This window comes from Hyperoodon ampullatus (assembly GCF_949752795.1).
Source record: "Hyperoodon ampullatus genome assembly, chromosome: 4".
Classification (NCBI taxonomy): domain Eukaryota; kingdom Metazoa; phylum Chordata; class Mammalia; order Artiodactyla; family Ziphiidae; genus Hyperoodon; species Hyperoodon ampullatus.
This window is the reverse complement of record NC_136917.1, coordinates 48,046,717-48,064,184: the sequence shown is the minus strand read 5'-3', so window position 1 is coordinate 48,064,184 and position 17,468 is coordinate 48,046,717. Positions and strand designations below refer to the sequence as shown.

Here is a 17,468-nt window from a genome sequence, read left to right as displayed (position 1 = left end):
ACTGAAGCCCTTTCTAGGAGCCTGGCACTGTGGGAACCCGCCGGGTTCACAGTAAGAGCCCAATCCATGTGAGCTACGATGGCTGCAGTTGTGTCATAAGAGCCACTGATGGGACTAGGGATGTTTATCCTGACCATGCCCCGTGGGGATGTGATTTGTGACTGAGTCTCTGCAGGGCTGTCAGGTTGGAAAGAGAAAGCTCTTTATCTGTGTGGCAGTGAGGGGCAGAGTCAAGTCAAGAGGTGGGAGTTAATATAAGGAGTGACTTTATAGCTAAAGAAAGAATGTTAATTAGCAGAAGGTACATCTTCAGGGTAGTGAGCTCCCTGTCAGTTGAGGGTATAAACAGAGGCTTGTACACTCAGGGACATGGTTTTAGGGACGCAGGAATTGTGTGGGGAATTGGACCCGGTGACAGCCATCTCTGAGATTCTGAGGTTTTGTGATTTGGGGCAATGATCCCTGCCTCCCAATAACTCTAGAATTCCCTGCTCTGTGACCTTAAGACAGTCACCCCTCTCAGGACCATGATCTGTAGGGTGAATCTCCTTTGCTAGAAGAAGCTCTGACCCCTTCCAGGGTGTCACGTGGGGTCACCGTCAACTCCATCCCAGGGTAGCATGAGCCCTCGGTCCTCTCTACTCGGGCTGAATGACAGTAATCCCCCTGGCATCCACGATCTCATTGTAGCCTCCAAACCCTAATGTCAGTGCTTTTATTACCTTCTTCTCAGCTAAGGAAACTGGCTCCGAGAGGTGCAGTAACTTGCCAGGGTCACACAGCTAGCAAATAGCAGAGCCTGGATTTGGGCCGGGAGGCTTGGTTTCTAAGCAGACCAGAGGAGATGGACATCGATGAGCTGAGCAACCCCTCCTGTGTTGCTGGCTTGTCCCCTACCTAAGTTCCCCACAGGGGAGCAGCCTGGCCCAACCCCCAAAGCCTTCATCATGGGGTGATCCAGGCAGGAGAGGAGCCCTACCAGGAGGAAGTAGGCGTCAGGGGCACATGGGGCAGGCTGTGTGCTGTCACTGTTCTGGACCTGTGGGCACAGGTTTGTGTGGTGGGGAGCCAGGTCGTGATGGGAGGAGGGAAGAAGGAGGTTGGGGCCAGAGAGCCTGTGGCTGCTGGGCCTGGTCCCAGTGAAGCAGCTGTCGGCAGCCACTCTGTCCTGTGTGGGCCTCCCCGCTGACCCTAGTGTGAGCTCAACCCTGCACCACTCTCTGAACCTTGGTTTCTTCATCTATAAAATGGGGGTGGTAGTGAAACAGCTCCTCTATAAGGGCCCTCCCAGCTCTGAGAGTCCATGAATTCTGAACCTCGCTGGCAAGATGCCTATAAAAACTGTCCCTGGAGACGCACTCAGCATGTCATGGCCAGTGCTAATGAGGGCAGGGTAGGAGGAAGGGCAGGGTCAGATTCCTCAAGAACTAATTAGCTTCCCTCGGTGGGGGTGGGGTGACAAAGGGAGGAATTTTCCCAGCCACCGACTGAGCTGCTAGCCTGGCCACAGGCTGTCCCATCCATCTGTCCATAGGTTCATTTGTTCATGCATCCACTTCTTCATTCCTTATTCAATAAGCACAACTTAAACACTGACTCTGTGCCAGCTGGGCAGTGATATAAAAAGAAATGGTTGCCTGTAGTGAACTTACAGATTAATAGGGCCTGACCCCCAGCCTGATCCCTGACCTCAGGCCCCAGACTCCGGTCCTAGCCTGCAGCCCCAGACTGAGCCCCAACTCCCACTGACTCTGTCCCCTATATGTCCCAAAGGGACCTTTGGGACAAGCAGGCAGCTTGAGCATGCACTGTGGACCCAGAGAGAACTGGTTCTGACTCCAGCCTTGCCACCCTTTGCTGTGTGATCTTGGGTGAGTTACTTACAAGTCTCTAGACCTCATTTTCCACTTCTGTAAAATAGGGGGCAAGTAGTGCTTGTGTCCTAGTGTTCTTGTGAGGATAAAATGAGGTAATGCAATGTTCTAGTAGAGTCACTGTTGAAATTAGCTCAATTTATTACTTTTATAATATTAAAGTATGAGAATTTTTCAATGACTGTTTACATGAAAATGGTAAGAAATTCTGCAAAGACTTGGAAGAAACTATTAACAGTTGTTACCTGATTTGTGGTGTGGAGCACTCAGAGGTGGAGAGACATTTTTGGTTTTGGTTTTGGTTTTGTTTTTGTTTTTGTTTTTGTTTTGCGGTACGCGGGCCTCTCACTGTTGTGGCCTCTCCCGTTGCGGAGCACAGGCTCCGGACGCGCAGGCTCAGCGGCCATGGCTCACGGGCCCAGCCGCTCCGCGGCATGTGGGATCTTCCCGGACCGGGGCACGAACCTGCGTCCCCTGCATCGGCAGGTGGACTCTCAACCACTGCGCCACCAGGGAAGCCCTGGAGAGACATTTTTTACTGTATACTTTTTTATGTTTTTAAATTTTAAAAAAAATTTTAGTCCATGTAAATGTATTACCTATTCTAAAAAGAGGAAGTGTTAGTGTTAAGAAATGACTATACTATGAGTTTGAAAGTATAAAGGGCCCTAAGATATGCACTTAGGCATATGAATATCCTGCAGGTTCATTCATGCACTCAGTAATGCTTACTGAGTGCCCACTTTTTGCCAGGCACTATTCTAGGGGCTAGGGTTAGAGGGATGAACAAGTCAAGCAAGTTCATTTCCCCCTTAGAGCTTGCGTTCTAGGTGAGGGAGATAGATAATAGCCAAGGAAACGTGTAAAGAAGATAATACTGAATTGTGTTGAATGCTATGAAGAAAACAAAACAAAGAGATGGGTTGCGGAGGGGGGTGCTGATTATAGAGGAAGGCCCCTCCAGAGAGGTGACATTCACGTGAGTCCTGAGCGATAAGGAACCAACATGGAATGCCACTTGGGAAAAGATCATTCCAAGCAGAGAGAACAGCGAGTGCAAAGGCCCTGGGGCAGGAACAAACTTGGTATTTTCAAGGAACAGAAAGCCAGCCAGGAAGAGCCCAGTGCGAGAGAAAGGTGGCACAAGATGAGTCCGAGATGTAGTGGGGCCTTGACTGCTAGGGTGAGTTGTTCTTGCTGAGTTTGGTAAAGTGCCATGTCAACAACCTTCAGGGGGAATCCAAACAAGGGGGCAGTTAATACTAAAAGGGTAATCAGGGAAGGTTTGACATGGGTATTTGAGTTGGGCCATGATGGTTGGGTCGGGGATCTTTATGAGGAGATTCTAGGACACAGTGAGTAAAGATCAAATTCCGGGGGCTTCCCTGGTGGTGCAGTGGTTGAGAGTCCGCCTGCCGATGCAGGGGACGCAGGTTTGTGCCCCAGTCCGGGAGGATCCCACGTGCCGCGGAGCGGCTGGGCCCGTGAGCCATGGCCGCTGAGCCTGCGTGTCCGGAGCCTGTGCTCCGCAACGGGAGAGGCCACAACAGTGAGAGGCCCGCGTACCGCAAAAAAAAAAAAAAAAAAAAAAAAAAAAAGATCAAATTCCGGAGGAAAAGGCCATCTGTAGTGGGGCATGGGTGACCATCTGTCTGTCTGTGCGTGTACCCCTGTGGCTCTGCAATCCCATTTGCTGACTCGGCCTCTGTCCCTCCTGCAGCACTGGGCCGGAGCACTAGCCTCACCGAGAAGGATCTAAAAGAGGCCAAGGCGAGGAGCCAGCAGATCGCAGCCCAGCTGACCACCCCTCCCAGCTCCAACTCCCGCGGTGTCCAGCTCTTCAACAGGCGCCGGCAGAGGGTGAACGAGTTCACCTTGGAGAGCCACGGCCAGAGGGGACAGAAGCCCGGCCAGGAGTCCCTCAGGGTGCCCCCTGCCAGCCCCACAGGCCATGCCCCAGGGCTCAGCCTGAGTCCCACCTCCCTCCCTGAACCAGGCCCTCGGAGAAACCCCGCCTGCCAGAGCGCTGACACAGGGGTCCCTGGTCACAGCATGGAGGGCTCCTCAGAGGAAGCCAGCTTGCTGCGGCACCTGGAGAAGGTGGCCAGTGAGGAAGAGGAGGTACCACTGGTGGTTTATTTAAAGGAGAACGCGGCCCTGCTGACGGCCAATGGGCTCCACCTGTCCCAGAACCGAGAAGCCCAGCAGACACCCCCAACTCCACCTCCGGCGGAGGTCCACAGCCCAGCCACAGATGCCAGCCAAAACCTTCCCTCACCCGGCGCCACGCTCATCACGCCAGCCTCCAACAGCAACCACAACCTGCCAGCCACAGATGTTGATCAGAACCCACCGGCAACTGTCACCCCGCAAAGCCCGCCACTGTCCAGCATCCAACAGAATTCTTCACAGGCACAGCTCCTGCAGAAGGGTGCAGTGCCAGATTTCAAACCCAACACCCCGTGTGCTGGTGGGCAACCCCAGGAGCCAGCTGTGGAGGTGAGATCCAGCACACTACTAATTGATAAGGTATCAGCTCCACCTACCACCACCAGCACCTTCTCCAGAGAAGTTACTCCCATCTCCAGCTCCAGGCCCCCAGCCCCAGATTTCATGTCCAGCTCCCTGCTCATTGATGTCCAGCTTGGTGCCCCAGTGGTGTCCACAGAACAAGAGATGTCCGGGCGGGCAGCTGCCACCACGCCCACCAAACTGTACAGCGAGGTCCACCTCACGCTGGCCAAGCCCCCATCTGTGGTCAACAGGACGGCCAGGCCCTTTGGGATTCAGGCACCGGGCGGCACCAGCCAGATGGAACGAAGCCCCATGGTAGAGAGACGACACCTTGGAGAGAAGGGTCCCGCTCCCTGGCCCCCGAGCGTGGCAGACAGGAGCCCTCGGCCACAGAGACACGTCATGTCCCATAGCCCCATGCTGGAGAGGAGGCCCGTGGCACAGCGAAGCCCCGCCTTGGAGAGACGTCCTTTGGGGAACTTCACCCCACCCCCAACCTATGCCGAGACCTTGTCCACAGCCCCCCTGACTTCCCGGGTTAGGTCTCCCCCCTCCTACTCTGCCCTGTACCCCAGCTCCGACCCCAAGCCTTCTCATCTAAAGGGCCAGGCAGTTCCTGCCAGCAAGACGGGCATCTTGGAGGAGTCGATGGCCCGCAGGGGCAGCCGGAAATCCATGTTCACCTTCGTGGAGAAGCCCAAGGTGACCCCGAATCCGGACTTGCTGGATCTGGTACAGACAGCGGACGAGAAGCGGAGGCAGAGGGACCAGGGGGAGATGGGCGTGGAGGAGGAGCCCTTCGCGCTGGGGGCCGAGGCCTCCAACTTCCAGCAGGAGCCCACACCCCGGGACAGGGCCAGCCCCGCAGGCGCCGAGGAGATTGTCCCCGAGTGGGCCTCATGCCTCAAGTCACCGCGCATCCAGGCCAAGCCCAAGCCCAAACCCAACCAGAACCTCTCCGAGGCCTCTGGGAAGGGGGCTGAGCTCTACGCCCGCCGCCAGTCCCGCATGGAGAAGTACGTCATCGAGTCTTCGGGCCACGCGGATCGGGCCCGCTGCCCTTCACCCACTATGTCCCTGCCTTCGTGCTGGAAGTACCCCACCCATGCGCCTGGCAGCTTCCGAGTGGCGTCCCGAAGCCCGGCTCGGACCCCGCCTGCCTCCCTCTATCATGGCTACCTGCCGGAGAATGGGGTCCTGCGCCCAGAGCCTTCCAGGCAGCCACCCTGCCAGCTGCGGCCCTCGCTCTTTGTCCTCTCACCCATCAAGGAACCTGCCAAGTCCTCGCCCACAGCCGCCTCGCCTGCCAAGCCGAGCTCCCTGGACCTGGCGCCCAGCCTGCCCAAGGCGGCCCTCCCACCGTCGCCTGCCCTGCCTCGGCCCTGCCGCTCCTCCCCTGGCCAGGATGGCCTCCAGCCCACTGCCGTGAGCCCTACCTACAGCAGTGATGTCTCGCCCGTGTCTCCCTCCAGGGCGTGGTCTCCCCGAGCCAAGCAAGCCCCCAGGCCCTCCTTCTCCACCCGGAATGCCGGGATCGAGGCTCAGGTGTGGAAGCCTTCCTTCTGCTTCAAGTAAAGGACCCCACAGGGATCCCGCTGCCTGTCAGAGCCCGCTCTCCGAGGGCTGGATGGAGAGCAGGAAGTGGCACAGGGCTGAGTCAGGAGTATGGGGACTCAGGTCTCAAGGGCTGATGCTGCCACCAGCTAGCTTTGTGATGTCGGGCAAGTCACCTCCCCTCTCTGAGCTGCAGCCGCCCCTTCCCTACCACAGAGTGGCTCGACTCCATGTCTGAGGGATCTGAAGTCTGCCACTGCGGGGGGAGGAGGGTCACGGAGAGAGAACTCCCTTGGCAGGCCCTAATGAAGCTGGGGGGCTTCACCTGGCCTTTGTGAGCTGTAGGGATGCCAGCGTCTTGCTGAGGGGCTTCTGCAGCAAACAGAGCCTGCCCTTGCCTGTGGGACCAGCCAGCCAAGGGTCTGCCTCCTCAGCCACCCCGGTGGGGCCGTCCTCACTGTGGCCCCAGCTCTGGCATCTTTCTGCCTCTTGCTGGATTCTCACCTCCACAGGCCTGTCTCTTCCACCCACCTCTGCCTTCTGGACACTGTTTCCTCTCCGCTGCTTCAGAGACCTTTGCCTCGGCCTCCACATTTTCTCTTCTCCTGGGTTCTGCTGGATGAGGACTCAGCCCACCACTGCTGTCTGACACTCTTCTTCCTGGCCCTCTGCTCAGCTGCCTTCATGCCCGCTCCAAACATCTAGCTCCGCTTTCGAGACAGCTAATGCAGTTCATCCCAGACCTCAGTCCTGGTTCTACCTAGCTTGCCCTCACTGTTCTGGGATGTGGGAGGTCCCAGGGGACCCCTGAGAGACAGAGGGCCCTGTAGGAGGCTGTGCAGAGGTTGGTGTGCAGCTAGGAGAGAGGCCCCTAGCAGTGTATCCATCAGCTGTTTTGCCTTCAACCTCAGCCAAGATCTGCACGACTGAAAGCAGCCATCTACGTGCATTGGAAGGGGCCGCAAGGAGAGAGACATCTCAGCCTCCCGTTTGCTGTGCGACTTTGGCCAAGTCACTTTCCCTTTTTGTGCCTCAGATTTCTCATTTATACAATGAGGGCCCTCCTAGCTGGACAGTCTGTGAGGAATGAGAGGACAGGCTGGTGCTTTGGGAGAAAGGCCCTGTAAGTGATAAGACAGTCCCCTGGGAAGAGAGGGGAAGGAAATGGGACAGTTGCCATAGGACAGATGGTGAGTAGATGTAAGGATGTCCTTGGGAGGGTGTGGCTGGAATGAGCTGCAGCAGGAGGCCAGGAGATCAGAAGTTTAGGCTGGGACTGCTCAGGCTCAGGATCGCCTGGAGACAGTGGGAACACGGCAAGGGCTGGGGCAGGAGCACAGCAGCTCAAGGAAGGGACAAAGGAGACCTTAAGGTTTTGAAAAAAAGGCTGGGACTTAGGAGATCTGGATTCTCAAAGATGGACTCCATGTGCAGCTTTGGGTCTCAGTTTCCCCATCATACTGTGAGGGTTTTGAGTCAGGTAGTCAGATCCTCACCACCTCTGACACCTTTGATGTGCTGCAGCCCCCCCAAAACCACACTTTGTGGGGCTTATAGAATATAGAGGCAAGAGGCAGAATTCAGATGGAAGCTTCCCAAGACCGGGGGCGAGCACCACCCACTTTCTCTTTCCCAGCCCTATTTCTGGGCTCCCCAGAGGGGCGAGGGGTGGTGGAGGCGGTGCCCATGCTGGGCTGAGCCTGCAGTTTTCGTGAGCTCTCGGCTCATCTCCATGGCAACAGGGGGTGCCTTCCCAGTGAGTTCATTCTGCCCAGAACATGGGGGCATGCATGGGAGAGTCGCGAGGGAGCTCGGCTCCTTCACGCCAAACCCCTCCCGGGACAGAGTGAAGCCCATGTTCCGGACCCCTGCTCCCTTCCACCCCTGAGGGCCAGCAATGGAAGAGCCCACCCTCCATCCTGCAGCTCCTGTGATCAGGCTGGCTGAGCTCTTCCCTCAACTTTGTTTTCTCTCCTGTTCTCAATACACTCTGCCTCAAATCTGTCTTGCTTCTTTCTTTCTTCCATGCTCACTGGCTGGTGGTCAGGGCCCTCTCCCTCCTCCCCAATTCTGGCCTGGGAAGTGGGGTGGGACTGCTTAGTTATGGCGTGTGTGCCTGTGGTGTGTGTCCACGTGCTGCCTGCATCTGCTGAGTGTCTGGATCTGCCGTGGGTACAGATGTGTGCTGGCTTGAAAGTGAGAGCTGCCCTCTCTCTTCCCTGGGTCAGGACTGAGAGAAACAGAATCCTGTGGAAATCATGTTCTGTTTTCTCCTTAAGAGTTTGGCCAGGGCTTCCCTGGTGGCGCAGTGGTTGAGAGTCCACCTGCTGATGCAGGGGACACGGGTTCGTGCCCCGGTCCGGGAGGATCCCACGTGCCGCGGAGCGGCTGGGCCCGTGAGCCGTGGCCGCTGAGCCTGCGCGTCCGGAGCCTGTGCTCTGCAACGGGAGAGGCCACAACAGTGAGAGGCCCGCGTACCGCAAAAAAAAAAAAAAAAAAAGAGTTTGGCCAAAAAGTCTGTAGAGCATGGGGGAAGACCCATGCCCCTCATGGTGCAGGTTTGTTCAAATTCTTTAAAAGTGGTATTTAAGTGCCTTTAGCCAGAGCATATATACTGTCTGGTTCCCTCAGCAGCCGCCCCCGTCGCCCCCATTATCTAAATCTGGCCACTTTCCACAGTCATCACTGCCGGGCTCGTGCATAAAATGAGTTTCTGCCCTCGTGGAGAGGAGCGTACTGCCATCAAGAGCCAGAAAAATGGGTGCTAGGCCCAGATCTGCATCTAACTCCTTGTGTGACCTTAGACAACCCGTGGGCCTCAGTCTCCCCTTCCATGCAACAAGAGGATCACAGAAGCTGTCTGGGAGCTAGCTCTCTTTGATCTCTGATAGTTCCTGTCTGACTCTGCTCTACTCGCGCCTTCACCCCACACAGGTATCCTGCTTTGGGTCTGGTGCTGGGTTAAGTGGGTGCTCCTTTCTGAATTTTCACCCATGTGCATTTCCAGGGAGTTCTGGTGTATATTGTACATTGAGAACTTTTTCAGAAAGTGAATCATTTTGATTCCCTGCAGCCTTTTTGTATTATTCACTGCTCCCCCGCCCCCCCAACACACACACACACACACACACACACACACAGAGTCAGTACCCAGACATGGCAGTTTCGATGAGGTCAGGCCCTGGCCCACCTCCAAAGGATGAGGAGCTGCTTACCACTGCCCCCAACATTCCAACCCAGGCATTCTGAGAAGTAAATTCTGTTACTCCTTCCACTTGCTGGCCCTAGCCTTCCCCTTGTGGCCACTGAAATCTCCCCTTGGAGATTTCAGACAGTTATCATAGCTTCTCTTGTCCCAGCCTGCTTTGCTCCTGGCTGAAAGCCCTGGTTCCTCTGCCTCAGTGCTTGTTGATGGACTTGGATCATGAACTCTTGGCCCTGCTCCCCCCAGCCAGGCTCACTGAAAGATTCCTGAGATGGCTCACAGACAGCAGCTCCCAGTGTCTCTGGCTCACATATACACAACTCTGACCCTGGGAGTAAAAGAGGTGGAGCCCATGCTGAGCTTTAACTTTCCTACTTGATGACTGGGGCCTTGGATGTCCCTGGGAGGTTCCTAACATTCCCAGTCCCATGAAAAATCTGTTCAGACTGCTATACGTTCCTCTATAGGTTAAAGGGCTCCATTTCTGAATCTGGGCTCATCTGGTAGCTGCTGCATTGTTTGGAGAATACATGTACTTTATTGCTTCCTTTTGATTGGGAGAAATTAGATTCTGATTGGATGAGAAGCTGACTGGCTTGGCTGCGGCTGGTTACTGATTGGATGAGAGAATGGATCTTACGAGAGGTTCTAGATTTTGATTGGGTAGGAGGCACTGAATGGACTGGCTAGTTCTGGACTCTGAGGGATGACTGCTGGTGAATTCGGAATGAAGACTGAGTGGACTGGCTTGTTGCTGGAATCTGATTGGCTGAACAGCTGTATGGTTTAGCAGATACATGCTAGGCCTGGATCCCCAAGCCCTGTACTTTCAAACCAGTTCAAACTGCTTAAGCCTGCCTCCCACCTTTAAGCAACAGATAGTCACACACATTTCCTGGTGGGGCAGAACACACCAGATAGTTATTTACACGTCTGAACTTCATTTTCATCACTGTAAAATGGGTGTGATAATACCAGCTACTTCACCAGGCTGTTGTGAGGATATGATGAGAGGGTAAGGATGAGACCGAACTTTGTAGACTGGAAAGTTCCTAAGGAGGTAGGAAGCAGGTATGATAGCGTATAGCAGAGCAGTGCTTTATAACTTCAAAGAGGTTCACCAACTTGGCCTCACGGAACCCACACTCCCCACCCCATGCTGGCAAGAAGTCCCGTGAGGGGAGTGTGCTGCCTAGGGAGGAACGGCCCAACTTCCTTTTATGTTTCCATCTGCCAGTGGGAACCTTCTCCCTGTTCAAGGTGTCCAAGGAACAATTAGGAGGTGACCATGGCAACATGGCAGGGGGACTGAGACAGAGAGGGCCTTTCCCTAAGTCCAACTTTAGTAATAATGATCAATATTTTTGCTTGTAATTTTTTTTTTTTTTTTTTTCTCGGCACGCGGGCCTCTCACAGGCTCTGTACGTGCAGGCTCAGCGGCCATGGCTCACGGGCCCAGCCCCTCCACGGCATGTGGGATCTTCCCGGACTGGGGCACGAACCTGTGTCCCCTGCATCGGCAGGCGGACTCTCAACCACTGCACCACCAGGGAAGCCCGCTTGTAATTTTTTGAATAGATATTATACCCATATGGTTCAAAACCTTAAACTTATATAAAAAGTATATAATACATTAAAAGCCTTATTCCCACTCCTGTGGCTGTGTCCCCTGCCCTGTTCACCCCATTTCCTAACAAAGAAGCACTCTGGTTAGTTTCATGTGTATCATTCTAGTATGTCTTTAAGGTAACTAACATCTATTGCGCACCTACTCTCTTCTAGGGAACCTTCTCATACTGTGACAGTCTTTTACGTAAGTTATCTCATTTACTCCTCACAACAATCCTATAGGGTACATGCTGATATTATACTCCCATTTCACAGAGGAGGAAACTGCAACCCAGGGGCTTCGAGTTGCTTCTTTTGCTGAAGCAACTTGCCCAAGTTCATTCAGTAAACAAAGGGGTCTGTCTCCAAAGCGAGCATTCTTAAACCGCCAGTCATCTGCCTCCCTGCTAAGCGCAGGGGCAGGCAGCGTGGGCTCGTTCAAGCACCTGAAAGATGAAAGTTGGGGCACCTGCGTTTTTCTGCAGGCACTACCTGACTTTGGTCGCTGGCTTCCCGACTCTGTACCACGGACACAGCCAACTCGGTCCCTTCTGAAACCCCAGTATAGAGGAGCCCAGCACTAACGCCTGCCCCCACCCTCTTTGTTCTCTCCCCAGGACCGCCGAGAAAGCCTGCCCACCTCCCCGCCCTGGACGCCGGGCGCGTCCCGGCCCCCCAGCAGCCTGGACGGCTGGGTGAGCCCGGGGCCGTGGGAGCCGGGCCGCGGGAGCAGCTTGAGCAGCCCCCCGCCGCTGCCGCCGCCGCCGCCGCCGCCGCCACCGCCGCCGCCTATGTCCCCCTCGTGGAGCGAGCGCTCCGTATCCCCTCTGCGACCTGAGACCGAGGCGCGGCCCCCCAGCCGCCAGCTGCAGGCGCTTCTGGCGCGAAACATCATCAACGCGGCCCGGCGCAAGAGCGCCTCCCCGCGGCCGGCGGGCGCTGAGAGCCTTCGGCCCTTCTCCCCGCCGAGAGCTCTGCCACCGCCGCCGCCGCCGCCGCGCATGCGCTCGCCCCTGCCGTCCCGACCCGGCCAGGCCGCGGACCCCGGGGCAACGTTCGCTCCCATCCCCCGGAGCCCACTGCCCGCCGGGCCCTCGCCCTGCGCCAGTCCCCGGAGCCCGCTGCCCGCGCCGCCCAGGCCCTTCCCCTACCGCCGCTCGCCCACGGACTCCGATGTGTCCCTCGACTCCGAGGACTCTGGGGCTAAGTCGCCCGGCATCCTCGGCTACAACATCTGTCCCCGCGGGTGGAACGGCAGCCTGAGGCTCAAGCGTGGCAGCCTACCCACGGAGGCCTCCTGCACCACCTAAAGGCTTCCCCGCCCACACCCCATCCCTGCCCCGGGAGAGCCGAGCCAGAAGAAGTGTCGTCGGGCTTGGGAGACCCCAGCACCATGTCCCCAAGGGTCTGGCCTCTTTGATAGCCCCAGAGATAAGGGGTCAGGGGAGGAGAGCTCTGGGCTTGGGGGTGGGGTGGTGATCCAAGCTTGGGTTCTAGCCCTTGCTCTGTCATTCAGTCATTGTGGGAAAGGCCCTTCCTCTGCTCCTCAGCTTTCCCATCTGTTTAATAGAGCTTTGGCCAAGGCAATCTCCAAACTTCTAAATTACCCTTTCTATCAGTACACACACACTAGTGCCTTGGAAGAGGCAGGGTGTTGTATGTATGGACCCCTAGACTTGCTGCTTTGCAGGGTTCCATACTCTTCCCCCCCTTCCTGGCTCTGATCTCTGGAGTCTGGTAAATGAGGGGTGTGCTCAGAGCATCCTACGCCTGAGTTTCTTGTCCAGGCCCTGGCTTGACCATCTGCCTCCCTGGCACCAAGTCCCAGGCAGGAGCAGCTGTTTTCCATCCCTTCCCAGACAAGCTCTATTTTTACCACGGTGACCTTTAGAGAGGGTCTCCCAGGCCAGCTCAAGGTGCCCTGCTGGCTTCTCTGGAGAGAAGAGGAGGGAATATTCCTCCTCTCAGATCCCTCTCAGGCTTTTCTCCATCCCAATTCAGGCTTCCCAGGGTCTCCAGGAATGATGCTATAGGTGTCTCCAACCCATCTATCCCTTCCGGGCCCTTTCATGGCAGGCTCTGGGCTCAAAGCTGAGCCGGGCAGAGAAGAGTTGATATGGAGCTATCTGCTATCCTCTGGCTTTACCTGGTAGCCCTGAGTTTGAGGTTGCCCATTTGGAAAGAGGGAGGCAAAGAGTTCTTTGTTATGGGTGGTATGCAAGCAGTGGCCAGGATGCATAGAGGAGATTCTAGTAGGGAATGGATTGGCTCAGATGACCTCTGGGGCTCTTCCAGTCCTGAAATGCATTCCACAGTATTAGGAAGGGAGGGAGAGTAGTGCTGGAGGATTGGCTGGGGAGATGAGCTTGGGTGGGTGAGTGAGGGGTTAGATCAGAGTCTGCCTGTGTTTCTGGTTCCTTAGGGGGTACTCCACTCTTCAGTTTCAGGCCCCAGCATCCATACTGTGCCCAGATGAGGGGGCCCTGTTCTGCCTCATCTCTTTCCCATCACACTCTGGCCTAGCCAGTGTGTGGTGCCCAGTGACCTTGGGGAGCCTGGCTGTAGGTCCTAGCCTGTCCCTTAGGCTGTAGTGACTCTGATTCCAATTCCCAGGAGGGACACAGGGAGGAATGTGCCTCAGTCGTACAGTTTCCAGAGTTGGCTGGTGGTGCCCTCTAGAGGTTCAGAATATCAGTTTCAGGAAACTAAGTGTGTGTGTGTGGGGGGGGGCTGGAATTGGCTAAGGATCAAAGGTATGTATGTAAGTGAAAGGATACCAGGATGTTGCTAAAGGTGAGGGACAGAGGGTGATTTTGGGGTTAGGAGGAGACTTACCCATCCCTCAGGGTGATTTAGACCTGGAACCCCTAAGTGAGGCTAGGGCAAGCTGGGGTTAGGATGGGAGTCAGGGAGAGGGTGGGGTGCTTTGGAATAAAGGACTGATCCCAAAGGATTCCCAGGGCCTAAAGATTGGGAACATAGGCCCTGTTGGTAGGAAGATGAGAGGGTGCTCCAACTTGTCAGTGATGAGTGATCACATTACTGAAGTCCCCACCTGCTTCAGGGACCCTTGTAGCATGGGAGGCTGGGGCTAAGGGCCTCTTTCAGAGAAAAGACGCTATCAGGCCACTGGTTGATGCAGTGGCAGAGAAAATCCACTTCTACCTGCATTTCCCTCAAAGAGCCAGCAGGAGGCAGCCTTGGGAAGCTGCAGTTCTGTCTGGCTGTTCTCTCCCTGTAACTTCCTTCTCCCCCAGTCCTCTCCTCTAACCCACTAGAAATTGCCTGTGTCCTGCCTTTTGCCTCCTGTAGAATTCAGCTCTGGCCCTCAATAAATGCTTCCTGCATCTTTCTGTCTCCTCTGTCATTTTCAGCTATGTCTAAAGCCCTTCCCTTTTCCCCAACCATGAAACAATCCATGGGATGCTGGGTGGGTGAGAATGTTTGATACACATGGGATGGGAGCTTGGGAAGTAGCAATCATGAGCAGAGATGGGGAACAATGAAAACACTCTGGGCCATAGAAGAAGTCCCTGGGTTGAAGTTCTGGTCCTATCATCCACTAGCTGGGTGACCCTGGGTAAACCCACTCCTTCTCCAGGCCTCAGCTTCCCGATCTGTGTAATGAGTGAGTTGGTGAGGTGATGTCTCAAGGTGGTATTGCCCAGGCCCTGACCACAGGACACTGTCACTGGAGTGGCCAGGGCCAAGCTGCATCAGGGCCCAGTGCTCTGGGGCTGCTTCCTGATGGCAGGTTGGGGCTTCAGACAGGAGGAGGAGCCCCTATGAGAGGTAACGGCAGAGTCCAGGCAACCCTAGAGAACTCAGGATCCAGACCGTCAGGAGTGCTCCTCTCCTGATGGGGGCGTCCTTTGCCCAGAGAAGGGGATTGGGGCCCCACTCCCAGGTGAGGCCAACATCCCTCACCTTCCTCTCTAAAAGCTCAGGCCCCGCAGAGGCTGGGCAAAGGACTCTGACGGGCAGGAAGCTGAGTTCAGGTGGTCCACAGCAGAGTCCAGGCTTCTTCTCAAGAGATAATGCCCTTGGACAGTCTATCCAGCACACAGGTACAGGAGCTCCTTGACCTGGACCCGGAGCATCCCTGCTGGTCCCACCCTTCCCTGGTAGTGGTTAGTGCACTTCTGACTCAATCTTTATCTTCAGCAGGAACCTCTCCTGAGCACAGTATCCCCCTGCCTACTGGTGATCCTGGTGCCCAGACACGCCAAACCAATTTCACCCCAAACTGAACTCAGTCTCTGCCCCCAACTCCAAGCTGCACCCCCACCCCCACTCCTCACCATTTTTTTCCTTGAGTGATGCAATCCAGAAGCGGGAGTGGCCCTTTCCTCACCTCCCACATCCAGTCTCTAACCGGGACCTGGTGATTCCTCAAATACGCCTGAAGCCCCTCTCCTCCTCTCCATGCCCTCTGTCACCTCCCTAGTCCAGCCACTCCCAGGCCTCACCTGACCACAGTGAAATCCTCCTGCCTGAAGGCTAACTCCCGCCAACCTACTTTGCACAGGGCAGCCAGAGATATCTTTGGAAAATGACCACGTGACTGCTCCATTCCACCGCCTTAAACTCCAACAGCACTTTGTAAGATACACTGTACTTTTGAAAAGCCTGCTGTGATCTGGCCCTTGCCCACCTGCCTGGCCTCATCTCTCAGCACCACCCCAGCCCCCAGTTGTAGCTCTCCTCGCTGGCCCCTCACATCCTATGTGTGACATGGCCTCAGCCTGCAGCGCCCGTGCCCCTCTCTGCCTGTGAGCTCCCACTCAGACTTCAAGGCCCGGCTCAAATGCCTCCTCCTCTGGGAGGCCTTCCCCACCCCCAGGCCGAGCTGGTGGCACCCTTCCCTGGCCCTCCCAGAGCATTTCCCGTGATGCGTCGCAAAGGCTGTTTACAGGTCTGACACAGGCCTGGCTGAGCTCCTTGAGGACAGAGCCCTGCCTTATTTATTTTCAGTCCATAGAGAGAGGCTCAGAGAATGTGAGAAGGTGGAGGGAGGGAAGAAGGGAGGGAGGAAGGAAGCAGAGGAAGAAAGGAAAGGAGGAATGAACAAGTCAAACAAAGTTACTGGGGGACAATTCATTCATTCATCAATCTACCTATTCAATCATTCATTCAACAAATATCTACTGAGTTCCTACCAGGTCCCGATCTAGGCCCTAAGGATACAATTTGCAAGCTCAGGGGACCGGTGACTCACTCAGCGTTTCCAGGTGACTTTGGTGTGTGCATATGTATGTGTATTGTACGTGTGCAAGGCCTTCTGTTTGCAAGGGCCTGCTGCCGGGGCACCTGTCTTCCCTGGGGCCTGGTGCTTTTAGCATCTGTCCCTGGATCCTGTTGCAGCCCGAAATAAGGCTATGAGCCACAACAAGGCAAGGACAACTCTTGTCAGCTGAGGCCGGAGCCAGAGGCAAGGCACACCCAGCTCACTGACGACTGCCTGCACAGACACCGACCACTCAACTCTCAGCTTCCCGACAGAGGTGTTAATCTGAGGGTCTGACACTCCCTCCTGCCCACTGTGGTTCCATCTCTCAGGTACCAGGACTCAAGGGGAGATCGAGGCGCTGTGGGGAGTGGGCAGTGCGGGGGAGCCAATTCCCAGAGCCCCTTCCCCCAAGCAGAGGAAGGGCCCAAGGGGGTCCGGGGAGGGTGGGGCCTCGTGGAAGCCTGGATCCTGAGTTGGGAAGGGAGGGATTCTAAGCTCTGGGTTACTCTGGGTTAAATGGAGGGGGGTGGCTAGGATTCAAAGTTCGGGTAGGTAATGGCTCTCTGCTCAGGACTCCAAGATCTTTCAGCAATAGAGGGAAGCAGGGTCCCTGTCTATAAAATGAGGCGGGGGGGATCCTTCCCAATGTCTGTGAATTTCTGTAAGGAGAGTGTTTGTCAAGAAACAGATCCGGGGACTGTGGAACCCTAAGTGGTCCCAGTTAGAGCACTGTCCACCAGCTCGTGGGCATCACCCCCAAGGCATGCATGTGTGCTCATGTTTGCATGCAGTTTGAGGGGGTTCGTGTATGCCCTGAAGCACATGCATGGATACCCATGATGTAGCCCAGTCTCTTCAGGTTACAGGAGAGCTACTTGCTCACAGTTACCGAGAGAGTCAGGGACACCGATTAGAATCCAGGCCGCCCAGCTCAGCGCCCACTGACCCCGGGGCTGGGTATGGGCGTCGGGGTCACAGATGGAGGCAGATTGTTTTTCTAAAAGAAGAAATATAGAAAATCCTGGGAGCAAAGCAGAGGGGCACAAGGGTTGGTAAAGCCGTCAGGAGGCTCAAGGACTTTGCCTTCTCTCCTGGGGGCGAGTTAGGGGATCTGGACTTGGGGCCTGCAGGGCCTCTCTGGGGCTTTGGACCTCATTTTATTTGTAAATCACCTCCAAGATTCCTGGGACACGCCATAAGATGCAAATGGGGGGATGGAGGAAGAGGGAGAGAAGGAGCGAGGGAGAAAAGAACACCATGTAAGTGAACTGAAGGACGGGGGTAGGAAGGGGGCTGATGGTTGTTTTCAGTGTCCTTGGACCAGCCTGCGCCCTCAAGCCTCAGAGCCGAGTCCTGAGGACAGGAGGGGCGCAGCTCGCAGACCCCAGTGCAGCTTCAGCCTAACCACCCATGCTCCTCTCCCCCTGACTTCAACCTCCAACCCCTTTCAGCCTCTGATTAGCGCTCACTTGAGTCAGTGGAC

General features: G+C 55.7%; 1 protein-coding gene across 1 annotated transcript in view; it reads left to right on the top strand.

Moving 5' to 3' along the window:
* Positions 1-12,065, top strand: part of SYNPO (synaptopodin) — a gene marked incomplete at both ends in the record, with an annotated part of 35,008 nt that extends 22,943 nt beyond the window's left edge. Inside the window, 2 exons of the mRNA XM_079704089.1 lie at positions 3,595-5,933; positions 11,373-12,065. Coding sequence (XP_079560215.1) covers positions 3,595-5,933; positions 11,373-12,065 — 3,032 coding nt within the window. The remainder of the gene's footprint in view (positions 1-3,594; positions 5,934-11,372) is intronic.
* Between the last annotated feature and the right edge of the window lie 5,403 nt (positions 12,066-17,468).